Source organism: Sceloporus undulatus, chromosome 5, assembly GCF_019175285.1.
Source record: "Sceloporus undulatus isolate JIND9_A2432 ecotype Alabama chromosome 5, SceUnd_v1.1, whole genome shotgun sequence".
Classification (NCBI taxonomy): domain Eukaryota; kingdom Metazoa; phylum Chordata; class Lepidosauria; order Squamata; family Phrynosomatidae; genus Sceloporus; species Sceloporus undulatus.
The window spans coordinates 20,094,137-20,107,831 of record NC_056526.1 but is presented as its reverse complement, the minus strand read 5'-3'; the positions used below and the strand labels follow the sequence as shown (position 1 = coordinate 20,107,831).

Genomic DNA, 13,695 nt, shown 5'->3' with positions numbered 1-13,695 from the left:
GTATATTTGTGTGTGCAAAAAAACCTTTGTCAGCTTTCTATACCAGGTTCATCAGGGCTCTAACAAGGACGTTAATGGAGTGGAGAACATGTGGTCCTTCAATATTGCTAGGTGGTAGTTCCCATCAGCCTTAGCTAGCATAGCCAATAGTGAGGGATGATTAGAGTTGCAGTTCAATAACATGGAAGGCCACACATTCCCCATCCCGGCTCAGGGTCCAAACATGCTTTTTACAGGGCCTGGTACAAACCCATTCTCACACCATAATTCCTTAATCCATACATTCATGAACCATGAAAGAAAAAACCTGGGACACATGTGGCCAAGCAACATTAGAGTGTGGTCAAGATAGCAAATGTTATTAATCTGAAAGAACACATAAGCTAGGAGAGGCTGTGACAGCTCTGAAGAGTTTCCAAGGCTTTCACAAGTTTTTAAAAACTGTATGGGGTGTATTTGAGTGGGCAAGGAGAGATCACTCCCTCTTCTACTTCCAACAGATTCCACTGTTGCTCAATGGCAGTTCAATCTTGCATCCTGCACATTGTCACTGAGACTGAAAGTGTGTAGGGAGACAAACAGGTGGGCTTGACAGAAAAACAGGTTGGCAAAAGTACTACCTGGTTTTAAGTAATCTTGCTAAGAAATATGCAAGGTATTTTGGATATGTTAAGCCTCTGCATATTTTACATCTTTGATCCCATCAGTGGCCTAACCTGAACCTTTCTTTGAGTGACAAATTATTATTATTAATTTCTCTCTGTTGGAATCCCACAGTTTAGGGGAGATATGCTTGGGGAAAGTTTGGCCCTCCTGACATGGCTAGACTGGAGGTCCACTAAGTCCTAAGCAGTATAGAGAAAAGTGAAGGATCCTGGAAATTGTGGTCCAGCAACATCTGAAGGGCAGCATCGGTAAACCCACCCCTGGTTTGGTGTGGAATTTAATCCAGGGGTAGGCAACCTGCGGCCCGCGGGCCGGATGCGGCCCAGTGAGGCCTTGGGACCGGCCCCAGCCCGGTCCTGCCGCCGATTGCCGCCGGGGCCTTTGGCGTCTTGCGCGAGGGGCATGGTAGGGCAATTGTCTATAGAAGCCTCAGAGACATGCATTTATCTTAACATTTTTTTAAAAATCAGCAAATTTTTTCATGTGTCCTCCATTTTTTATTTTAAAAGTGCCTTCCATTTGAAAATTTTGTCCTACATTTGTCCCGGTTTATTTATTTACTTAATTTTTAAAAATTATTTAATTATTTATTTTTTGGCTTCGGCCCCCCAGTTGTCTGAGGGACAGCAACCTGGCCCCCAACTCAAAAGGGTTGCCTACCCCTGATTTAATCAATCCACTTTTTGCCGTGAATGTCACCATCCAGAGTTGTTATCATATTGTTTGTTTGTGTGTGTGTTTGTTTCATTGTGTTGTTGTGAGCCTTCAAGTGATTTCCATCTTAATTATGATCCTAAGGTATTTCCCTCTGAAACTCAAAACAAACCAATGTTCGTGGGCTTCTCTTCTTTTTAGTAAGTGTAACGCATAACCTCTGCCACTGGAGGAAGGGGGTGTTTTTACTATGAAGAACCTCATAAAGATGCCATCTCTATGCATTCATGCTCCTCACTCTAGTTTAGGAAGGACCTAATCGGCTCTTTCTGGTGTCAAGCTCAATTGTGTTAACATCTGAAATATAATATATTAATCCTCTCTTAACTCTGTCCCTTAACATTATGGGTGTTTTGACAGCAGATTAGGGCTTTACCAGTGATCTTATTATTTGTCTGTAGTGAAACTTCAACATGAGAATCCCATTTAATGTTTTTTTAAGTGCTTTGTTTTAGGTTAGTACACCTGCAGCAATTGCTCTGCCAACTTTTGCAGTCATTTTTCCTATTTTTCAAAAAGTATTGTTGTTTCACCTGCTTCTGTCGGAACAAGAAATAATCCTAAAAGAGAAACAGATTAACTTGTTCTGAATGGAGAAACAAAGAAATCAGGTATAAAATTTCATGCAGTGCAATGTACAAAAGTATACCATATTTTCTAAAGTGTAGCAATAGCCTCTGTAGGTTTTGAAATTATTATAGCATAGTTAATATTATATAAAGAAATTATTATAGCATAGTTAATCAAGATAAAGAAAAATGGCTACATCAAAAATTGCATCCCTATCATGCTCTTTTGAGGGACCACTTAATTATTATTATTATTATTATTATTATTATTATTTATACCCCCGCTCTTCAGCCAAAAGGCTATCAGAGCAGCTTACAGTTTGTTAATTAGACATTTCTCTGCCCTCAGGCTTACTGACTAACAAGAAACTTAGCCTTAAAGCTAGGCAGGATCTTTTCTAACATGAGCAACAACACAAGTGAGTAAAGAGTCAGCATAAAACATCCATATTTCCCATTTCTTCATTTAGTGACTCCTTCATAGAGTTTCTGGTTCCCTGTATTTAGTGATAAAGAATCTTGACATTATGCTTGACAGGAAAGCACAACGTCCACCTTAAAAGTGAGGGGAAATCCCAATAAAAAGAATAAATTTTATAGGACATTCATTCCATTCAGATACTTGTGGCATGTAAAAATCTAGAGCAAAATGCTGATTACAGCCCACACCCATGATGCCACAATATTCTGTCAGCAGACAAACACACCAGAAGCATGAATGGGCATGAGGATTCTGTACACAATCCAAGTTGCAAATATTAGCTGACATACAAAGGAAACGAAGGAGAAAGCCAGCAGACTTGCTGGCTTTGACATTAATGTACAATAAGATGTGTATAATAAGTGCATAATATGTGCACAGAAACAATTTATTTTGGGTAAGTATTGTTTTGAGAGCCAGCATGGTGTAGTGGTTTGTGTTGGACTGGGATACTGGGAGACAATCCCTCACAGCCTTGGTAAATCCACTGGTTTCCTTGGGCATGTCACACACTCTCAGCCTCAGAGGAAGGCAAAGGCAAATCCCCACTGAACTAGAAAATACTGAATAGAAAACACTGTGATAGGTTCACCTTAGAGTTGCCATAAGTCAGAAATGACTCTGAAGGCATGTAGTTGTTTTAGGGTGGGTGGTCATTTCTAGCTATTGCACATGCTCTGTACAGTATTTTGATTTGCTACTTCTGTACAGCAGGACTAGCAGAGTGAGGTTGATGCCTCAGGTGGAAGAGCCTGGGAGGTGGCAGGGAAGAGAAAAGGAGGGGAGACAGTGTCTGTATATCATGAGAGAGAACTTAAGCTGGAATTCTGTAGAGAGTTCTACACTGTATGTATGTACCTAATTTTAAACAAACACATGTTTAATGGTTGTTTCACCCAGAGAATTCTGGGAATTGGAGTTGGTGATGTTGGTTAGGGTTATCTTTTTTCTTACACATCTCTAGCCTACTTGCAGAACTATTGTTCATATGTTTCTCTCCAGACAGAGTGACTATTAAGCTAGTGTGTGTGCATAATGCTGGTTGATACAACCTTACTTTAGAAACTGTCCTGACTGAACTAAGATTATCCTTGTATTAAATAACAGAATGGATTCTCAAACTTTCCAGCTCCATAAAACAATCACATCAACATTGTCACGCATTTCCCACTCTTATCTGGCAACACTATTCTAAGCTAGAATCCCACCTTCCAGTATCTATGTTAATCTTAGCAACTGGAGGATCTTTGCTAATATCTGTAAAAATAGTCAGCCAAATCCACAGACTACAAACCTCCTTCTATGTACCTCGTCCCCATCAAACACTGTTTTATGCATAGCTTCTCAGTTACTTCCTGGAAAGTCTCAGCTACTTCCTGGAAAGAGGTATGGCTGCTAATATTTATGTCACCCAGTTTTTCTGGAAGTAAAGGAAAGATTTATGGATTTGTTTTTAGACTTGTCAGGTATCACAAGATCTAAATTGTGTCTGTAGGCTAGGGCCAATAAAGCTGTTCCAAATTATCCTTCTAGCCAACCACAGTCCCGATGGCTGCAGTGAAACAGAGTAGCAAAGGTATTGTAAAATTTCCTCAATTCTTTCTTTTGGGGGTGGGAGTGGGGGATTTCATTCATAAATTCCTTTGCAAGTGGCATCCTGGGAGCATGGCCTCAGATCTGTGCTGTCTACCAACCCTTGAGCGGAAAACTTTCAGATAATACAGTACTTTGAAATAAATTGCACTGAACTCAGTTGGAATCATTTTGACTGATTAAAAATGCCTAGTATCAGCATGCACATTTTCAAGGCAGAAGCATGCTGATGCAAGTCACTTGCATCACTAAAAGCATAATATGGGGAGGAATTTCTGTGTGGTTGGGAGGTGGGTAAGCACATAGAAACAGAAATGGTCTATTGTATTTTCAGTTGCTGGCAGGGTTGAGTTTAGCTGCAGAAGAAGTCAGCTGGGTGCTTCATAAACTAGTTGCAGCAGTAACATAGCTTGATAAGTTACTATTAAGAAGAGGTCACATAACAACAACCAAAGCTATCCATAACACAGCTGTAGTAGGATAATGCCCTTGGTCTTACTCTTCTTCACATCTTGTATTTGTGCATTCGCACAAACAGACGTACATAGGTCTGTGCCTGGACCATTGCACTTCCCTCCCCTCTTCTCTGTCTCTGGACCTCTTAGATTTTTGATCTATAAGAAATTATTCTGATGAATAACAGAACAGGGGGAAAAATTAAAGGAAACTATTGAGATAGTTTATCCTTATGACTGTTCTGTTGAAAAAGGAAATTGTTGAAATATAACTGTCTTAAGGAGCCTGCTCTGTTGTAAACAGGTGCTGAGTACAGGTGGATTTTAAGTACTTGTTTTCTTATTAAATGCCTGCTGTGCCCTTATAGCCAGAGGACCATTAATGGAGAGGAAGCTCCAATCGATAGATATATAAAGAAGAATCAATTGGGCTCCCTTGTGTACATAGTCTAGGGTGTTACTGGTTTTCCACCCTCTTCAATACCCTCCGAGTAATTTGTATTCTGTGGAAACACATAGGCTGACTTCAGAGTTCATTGGATTCAGTTTTCTCATCATAAGCATGTTATTGTGTTAAAATATTTAACAAACACTGCATTGCTGTTTAATATAATGTAAAATATTATACATATTTAAAAGAAGAGCTAATTTAATCTAGGCATCTTAAACAATGCACAAAGCAAAAGGCTTATTCATAAACGTCCTGTGGTTCCGTTGAATTCAGACTGATCTTGCGAGGAAAAGAAAATATTACTGACTCGAAAAAAGGGGACATGGTTTATACAGTTATAAAAGAAATAGCCATGTTAGTTTCTTGCAGTATAAAAGGGAGTGAGGAAGGGGGGGAAATAAATGTGGCAGTATCTTTAAGACAGTTTTTTATTTTTGCATGTGCTTTCGTAGCTATAAACCTGCTTCTTTCGTTCAGAGTGATAATAAAATGGCTTAGATAAACATTGCACACTGTTAGACAATCCTTCGTCTCCCCTTTTTCTCATTGACAGTGGAGTTTATCAAACGGGAGGAATTTCTCTTAAATTCAAATGCAAAGAAAGTGGGGCCAAACGCATTCACTTAAAGTCGCTAGTTTCACGCACTTACGTGAATACGCATTGCATTTGAACTGGCTCCCCATTGCCTGAAAATAGCATGCCATTGCCCAAATTTGCATGTGGCAGTCTATCACGCAATAATGTGAAACCACATGATTGCGTTCGGACTGACTTCCCATTGTCCGAATTTGTGTGTAGTGGGTTAACACACAATAATGTTAAACCCCATGATTGCATTCAGATTGCCATCGGATTATACTTCCAATTCCCCTTTTCTGATAAACTCCAGTATTCTACATAGATGTTAATGCTGGCAGCTCATTCGACTTGGCTTGTACAGCAGCATTTTGTACGTATTATCTGTGAATTATCTCAGAAGCATTTGTGACTAATTCACAGGCTGAATAGCTGGAATAAAATATTGAATTTATTTGAATACAAAACAGCAACAGTTCTCAGAAAAATTCAAACATAACTCCAATATACTGGAGTTTATCAGACAAAGGAAATTGGAAGTATAATCCAATGGCAATCCGAACACAATCATGGGGTTTCACATTATTGCGTGATAGACTACCACACACAAATTCGGGCAATGGCAAACTATTTTCGGGCAATGGGAAGCCAGTTCGAACGCAATTCAAATTCACGTAAATTCGCTGAACTAGCGAATTCATGTGAATGTGTTCTGGCTCCACTTTCTTTTCATTTGAAATTAAGAGAAATTCCTCATGTGTGATAAAGTCTACAGACCTTGAAGCCAACCCACCACAATGACCATTTTATTTTAGCAGCACCAGAGATGTGTAAAGTGCACCTGATGTGTTTCATATGTCCTCTTGCCAGGACCTCCACTGCACCCAGGACCCAGCTTCAACTGACCATGCTGAAATGTAAATCTTAAAGGCTATTTCTCCCTTCTCCAAACATTTTTCCAGGTCCTAAACAGTCTTTTAAAGAAAGCAGAAATAACCACAAAAACACATACTATTTTAACTACTCAGCATAACAAAATTGGAACAATATATATATTCAAAGGACTATATAAAACTTTAAACATAAATGGTTTTATGTTTTAATTTATGTTGTACCCCACCTGAATGCTTGGGGAGAAATGGGTAAAATTATTAATCTAATGTAGATTATTATTAATATAATCTAACCTAACCTAACCTAATTATTGTACTCTAGTAAAATATTAAACTTCTATGTGAAGTTGAAGGCTTTCACAGCTGGCATTCATAGTTTTTTGTGGGTTTTTGGGCTATGTGGCCATGTTTTAGAAGAGTTTATTCCTGACGCTTTGCTGGCATCTGTAGCTGGCAGTTTCAGAGAGTGTGGCATGGGAGTGAGTGGTGTGTGTGTGTGTATAAACACACACACACTGTGTGACTAGGTTGGGAGGAGTGGTTTCCATGTTAATCTTTGTGTTGTTCTGTTGTTGAATGGCAAGGCCGCAGGGTGGGAGGATATGCAAGGAGGATTTGTCTCTGCTTCATTAGTGATCATTGTCTGGGAGAACCCTGGTCCTGGGTGGTTTGGTGTTTTTCAGGACTGGTAGCCCCAACTATGGCCTGTTACAGACAGCCAAAATAAAGTGCTTCGAGTCACAGTGGAGGTATGGTGTTTCAATGATGCATGCATCCTAAGAGTCCAGAAGTCGCACCAAAGCCACACTCCAGACTGGAGCATGGCTTTGGTGTGGCTTCTGGACTTTTAGGACGCATGCATCATTGAAACACCATACCTCCACTGTGACTCGAAGCAGCTTTATTTTGGCTGTCTGTAACAGGCCTTTGTTTGCTTTAAGAGTGTCTTCTTTCCTGTTGAAGTTGTCCAAGTCTTTGTTGATTTCATATTTGCTAGGGTTAGGGGCACAAGACCCTGTGAATATGGAAAAATTACAAATAACAAAAACATATGTTTTTACTTGATAGGACACCTCTCTTGGAATCTCTAGGTCAGTGATGGCGAACCTATGGCACGAGTGCCAGAGATGGCACTCAGAGCCCTCTCTGTGGGCACATGTGCCGTCGACCCAGCACAGAGTTTGCCAGAGTTTGTTGGTAGAAAGCCAGTGCGACATGGCACTTTGCAATAAATAAGTGGGTTTTGAGTTGCACTTTGGGCACTTGGCCTCTAAAAGGTTCACCATCACTGCTCTAGGTCCTCCAGTGAAACTCTGTGGTCAACATGCAACAGACACTGACCAGTGCCATTGAACTGCACTGGAAGAGCTACAAATGCCTAGTAGAGTATTCTCTCTAGGAATCTCTAGGTCTTTCAGTGCAACAGTTAGTTAAAGTTGGCCATAGAGTTGCACCTAGATATTCCTAGAGAGAACATATTAATAAAATCTGTGAGTAATCAAATCCGCAAATATCAAAGCTGCAAATATGGAGGGATGAGTGTATATATATAGTTGGCCCTTCTTATACACAGATTTGTTATACACGGATTTAAGCATACACGGTTTGAAAATGTTCCAAAAAAGTATAAATTTACCTTGATGTTCCATTTTTTATTAGGGACACCATTTTGCTATGCCATTATACTTAATGGGACTTGAGCATACACGGATTTTGTTATACACGGGGGATCTTGGAACCAAACCCCAGCGTATAACAAGGATCCACTGTACACCCCACACTCTTCCATGTCAGCAATCTCTGAAGATGCTAGTCACAGATGCCAGCAAAACATAGGGAATAAAATCTTTTAAGGCCTCATTCCCATTATCTTTCAAATTGGATAGCAAATCAGTTTGAACGGGTTCAAATGACCCTGGTTCCCACTTAATCCGAATTGCTGAAGTGATTCTGAGAGGGGGGCCATGCTCCAAACCCATTTAACCCACATTTTTTGATGCTGTTTTTCCCCCGCTTCTTTTCTGATAAATCGATTCTGTGCAAATGTGAACCACAAGTGCATTGGAAATGATTCAAATTTGCCCTTTGGCTTGCTAGAACTGAATAATTTTGAATCGATTCATTGGTAAATGTGAACCACAAGTGGATTATTGCCAGAAAATGTGATCGGGGCAAATGTAGTGGGAACCACACTCCCATGTCAAATCGATCCATTGACTCGGATCACACACCGAATTTATCTGTAATTGGGAATGAGGCCTAAGTTAAGCAGTTGTAGTGAGGACAAATGATCAAAGAAATGATATAACAGAATATAGATTAAGATGGTATAATCAGAATGATTACGAAAAAGGTTTAAATAATTTTAAGTGAAAGGGATACAAGAGAAAGTCGAAAGATGAAAGGGAGAAAGGAAGTCAAAGAACAAGGGAGATTGAGTATAGATAGAGATATGTAGAAGAATGTTAGGTATGTAGGTGAGGTGTAGATAAGTAGAAGAGGGTAGGAGTAAGCGTCGGAGGTTGGAGAAGGGGTTAAGAGACGGTGTAGTAGATGAAGGGACAGATGGGAAGGTCAGTTAAGAGATGAAGAAGGGAAGAGAGGATTAAGGGAAGGAAGGGATTGAGGCGGAGTAGGAGAGAAAGAAGGAAGAGGAATGAGGAAGAAAAGAAGGAAGGAAGGAAGGAAGGAAGGAAGGAAGGAAGGAAGGTTAAAGGACAGAGATGAAATAAATCGACATAGATATTGACTAACTTGTTATTGCTTTGTAATTCTATTGAACAATTTAACATTTACATTTGTAAATTTTTACATATAAGAAAATTAATAAAAATGTTTGGGAAAAAAAGAATAGAGGTAAAAGAAGGTTGGAGAATGGTAATATGTTTGTATTTGTTTGATTGATTTTGTGATAGATTATCGATGGACTGATTGTTTGAAATAATTAGTAATAAAAGTTGAGTAAAAAAATAAATAAAAAAGGAGTAAATTCTTCTAGAACGAGAACGAGGCCACGAAGCCCCCAAACAAAACACACACAAAATTAAACTTGTATGTTTTTAACAGTATTGAGGTTTTTTTTAATTTGTAAGCTGCTTTGTATCGCAATTTCAGGAAAAAAGCGGGAAATAAATTACTACATATCTCTGTCTATACTCAGTCTCCCATGTTCCTTCATAGTACTACTACTACTAACAAATTAATAATAATAATAATAATAATAATAATAATAATAATAATAATAATAATAATAAAAAATTAAGGTGTGTATTTGATTAAACTTTACATCTTCTGTTTGGGAGTGAAAAGTACAGAACCTAAATAAACCTTATTATTTTCCTCTTCCACAGAGGAATGAAAACACACACACACACACACACACACACACACATATACATGCTATGTCCCTTATTTCTCATGGGGCCAAAAAAATCCAAACCCGCCACACTACCCCTCCCCCAACAGAACCTTCCTAGTCATTTCTGAGAGGAAGACTACACTTCCCATCGGCCCCCGCTTCATTAGAACCCGCGTCGTGGTACTCTCGCGGTGCACCACGGGAACTCGCGCAGGCTGCCTTTGACTCTGGTGCTTGCATTCGAACCAAGCCAGGACTACATTTCCCATGAAGGTTGCGTGGTTGGTACGCAGGCGCAGTGGACGAGAGTGAGAGGGGAGGCGGGTGGGCGTGGCCTCTGAGTCTGTCTCGCGCTGTCTGTGGAGAAGAGGAGGACGGAGAGGCAGAAGAGCGAGTGCGCGCGTGAGAGAGAGGTGTTGGTTTCGGGGCAGCAGCGTCGCCATTTGGCGCGGCCGCTTCGCCGGCGTCGTCGTCGTCGTCTTCGTGTTCCGCGCGAGGAGGCCTTCTCCCTCAGAAGGCGCCGAGGGGACGCACAGCGGCGGCGGCGGTTTATCTGCCCTGAGGCGAAGCCTGGCCTCTTCCTCCTCCTCCTCCTCCGAGCGAAGTGGAGCTGACTGAGGGCGGGGCGGGAAGGCAAAGCGAGTCCGCGGCCTCGGCCTTCCATCCTCGGGGGCCCTTCCTTCCCGCCGCCGCCGCCGCCTCCTCCTCCATGTCGGCCCCGCTGCTCGGCCCTCCGCTGCAGAAGGATGGATGCGGACGCTGAGCGGCGGACAGACGCCCCTCCTCTCCTCGCGCTGCCGGCCTTCCTCCTCCTCCTCCGCCGGCAGCAGCAGCAGCAGCAGCAGCCCTCCGCTCCTTCCCTGAGGAGCCTTCGGGAACCGCCGCCTTTGCAAGCGGAAGCGGCTCCGGTCCTCCGCGCCGACGACCATTGACCCGGACTCTTGGGCGGCGGCGGCGGCGGCGGCTTGTTCCCATCGCGCCCCTCTCCCCCCGCCATGTCCGGGGAGCCCCCCCGGTTCCTGGCTCCCCCGCCGCCGCCGCCTAAGAACGGCTCCAGCTCGGACACCTCTGTCGGGGAGAAGCTCGGAGTGGCGGCCGGGACAACGACGGGCGGCTCTTCTTCCTCTTCGTCCGCCGCCACCGGGGATGCCGAGGGCCCCGAAGGAGGCGGCGGTGGCGGCGGGGCCTCTGGAGTCCGCCATGAGGAGTACCGCCGGCGCCGGCACACGATGGACAAAGACAGCCGAGGCGCCGCGGCGGGCACCGAGCACCGCTTCTTCCGCCGCAGCGTCATCTGCGACTCCAACGCCACCGCCTTGGAGCTCCCTCGGCTGCAGCCCGCAGCGCCGCCGCAGCCGCCGCCGCCGCCTTCCTCCGCCTCCTCCAGAGGCAGCATCCCCACGGTCCTGGGCTCTCCGCCGGAGTCGGCCAGCCAGGCGGCTCCGTGCGTGGCTCTTGCCAGCCAGGCCTTGTCCCCACCGCCGCCTCCTCAGTCGCTCCTCTTGCAGCAGCAGCAGCAGCAGCCTCCTCCGCCTCCAGCTGCAGAAACGCAGGAGGAGGTAGCCAAGGAGGCCGCCCCTCCGCTGGCCAAGGAGGAAGGCTCGGAGGCCGCCCCGACGGCGCTGCCGCCCCTGACAAGCGCCTCGGCCGCCGCCGCCTCCTCCTCCTCCGCCAAGGACCTCCAGGACGAGAGGAACAAGCAGCAGGAGGACACCGAGGAGCTGGAGACCAAAGCGGTGGCCGTCTCCCCCGACGGACGCTTCCTCAAGTTCGACATCGAGATCGGCAGGGGCTCCTTCAAGACCGTCTACAAGGGCCTGGACACCGAGACCACCGTGGAAGTGGCTTGGTGCGAGCTGCAGGTAAGGAGCACAGAGGTTTCTCTCAAGCCAGGGCTGGTTTTTGGCCTCAGACAGAGATTCAAAGCACGTCTAAAGTAAAAGCCATCGCGCAAATGGTTATCACACACAAATAAAGCCATTATCGGAAATGTGTCTTCACTGAAATCCTGAAATTAAAAAAAGATGCCACTTTGCAACCGCTTTAATGGCGGGTTTTGTGCCACGTTGTGCGAAACCGTTTTGCATAATGACACTATTTTTTGGGAGTATTTGTGTTATAAACTCCATACAGTTGGAAGAGACCGCAAGGGCCATCCAGTCCAGCCCCATTGTGCCATGCAGGAACTCACAACCAAAGCATCCCCATTGACAGATAGCCTTTCAGCCTCTGTTTAAAGACCTTCAAAGAAGGAGACTACCACTTTCCAAGGGAGCATATTCCACTGTCAAACAGTTCTGACTGTCAGTAATAGGAAAGGGCATTAGCAATAGCATTGACATTTCTGTACCGCTTCATGTTAAACTAAATACGCTCATCCCACTACTTTAACAAATTTGATTATTTACAGATTTTTATTAATACATGCTCTAGGAATATCTAGGTGCTCCAGTACAACTCTGTGGTCAACTTTACCCAAAGGTTGCACTGAAGGACCTAGAGATTCCTAGCGAGAAGACTCCGCTAGGCCTTTGTAGCTCCTTCAGCACAATTCCCAGGTCTGTGTCTGGCAGATGTGGAAAAACCACAAATAAAAAAACCCTATGTTTTTACTTGAGGGAACACCTCTCTAGAAATCTCTAAGTCCTTCAGTGCGACCTCTGGTTTACGTTGACCACAGAGTTGTACTGGAAGACCTAGAGATTCCTAGAGAGGTGTTCTCTCAGGTAAAAACATAATGTGTTTGTTATTGGCAGTTTTTCCACATTCATGGGTGTCCTGTGCCCCTAACTCCAGCAATTGTGGACAGACGGGTGTAATCACAGTTTACAATGTGTTAGCCAATTGCCTCCAACAAGCTGGGTACTCATTTTACCAACCTATGAAAGGATGGAAGAATGAGTCAACCTTGGAGCTCTGGAATTGAACTCACAGTCTTGTACCTGCAATACTGGCTGCAGTACTGGCATTTAACCACTGTGCTATTGGGTTTGAATTCAGAGATATAGCTATGTTTGTCTGTAGAATCAGTATGTGGTGCAGTGGTTCCCAGACTTTGGTCCTCCAGGTGTTTTGGACTTCAACTACCAGAAGCCCCAGCTAGCTTGGTCAACAGCATGGAATTCTGGGAACTGAAGTCCAAAACATCTGGGGGACTTGAGTTTGGGAACCACTGATGTAGAAAGATCTTGTAGCACCTTTGAAACCAACCAAAATAAAAAAGTTGGCAGCATGAGCTTTCGTAGACTTAAGTCTACTTCTTGAGATGCTATTGCACCAAGTGCACCTCAAGGCATTACCCCAAATGCATCTGAGGAAGTAGATTTAAGTCTATGAAAGCTCATGCTGCCAGCTTCTTCCTTTCAGTTGGTCTCAAAGGTGCTACAAGATGGGCAGAGGTTCTTTCTGTATGTTTAGCTGGGAGAAGAAAAGGTTGATATAACAGCCCTGTTTAATTATTTGAAGGGCTGTCATATTGAGGATGTAGCCAAGCTTGTTTTCTGCTGCTTCAGAGAATAGGACATAGAGCAATGGATGCAAACTACATGAAAAGAGATTCCACCTCAACGTTAGGAAGAACTTCCTGATAGTAAGAGCTGTTTGACAGTGGAACACAATCCCTCAGAGTATAGTGGAATCTCCATCTTTGGAGGTATTTAAATGGAGGCTGGATGGCCATCCGTCGGAGGTGCTTTGATTGTGTGTTCTTTCATGGCAGGGGATTGGACTGGATGGTGGCCCTTGAGGTCTCTTCCAACTCTGTGATTCTATCTCTCTGTTTACTTGTCTTCTGAGGTTAGGGCAGCCACTTCATTGGTGCCCCAAGTGACAGTCTTGAAGAAAAATGTTGCATTTTCTAAGTACAGTTAGCCCTCCACATCCACAAATTTTTTTATCCACAGATTCAACCATCCCCAGCTTGAAAATATTCCAAAAGA

At 43.6% G+C, this 13,695-nt stretch overlaps 1 protein-coding gene across 12 annotated transcripts in view; it reads left to right on the top strand.

Annotated features, from left to right (window-relative positions):
• The first annotated feature begins 10,112 nt into the window (after positions 1 to 10,112).
• The window catches only part of WNK1 (WNK lysine deficient protein kinase 1), a 131,479-nt gene continuing 127,896 nt past the window's right edge, over positions 10,113 to 13,695 (top strand). For all 12 annotated transcript variants that reach the window (XM_042468892.1, XM_042468894.1, XM_042468893.1 and 9 more), the window contains exon 1: positions 10,113 to 11,619. In XM_042468892.1, the coding sequence (XP_042324826.1) occupies positions 10,753 to 11,619 (867 nt within the window). In that variant the 5' untranslated portion in view covers positions 10,113 to 10,752. The remainder of the gene's footprint in view (positions 11,620 to 13,695) is intronic.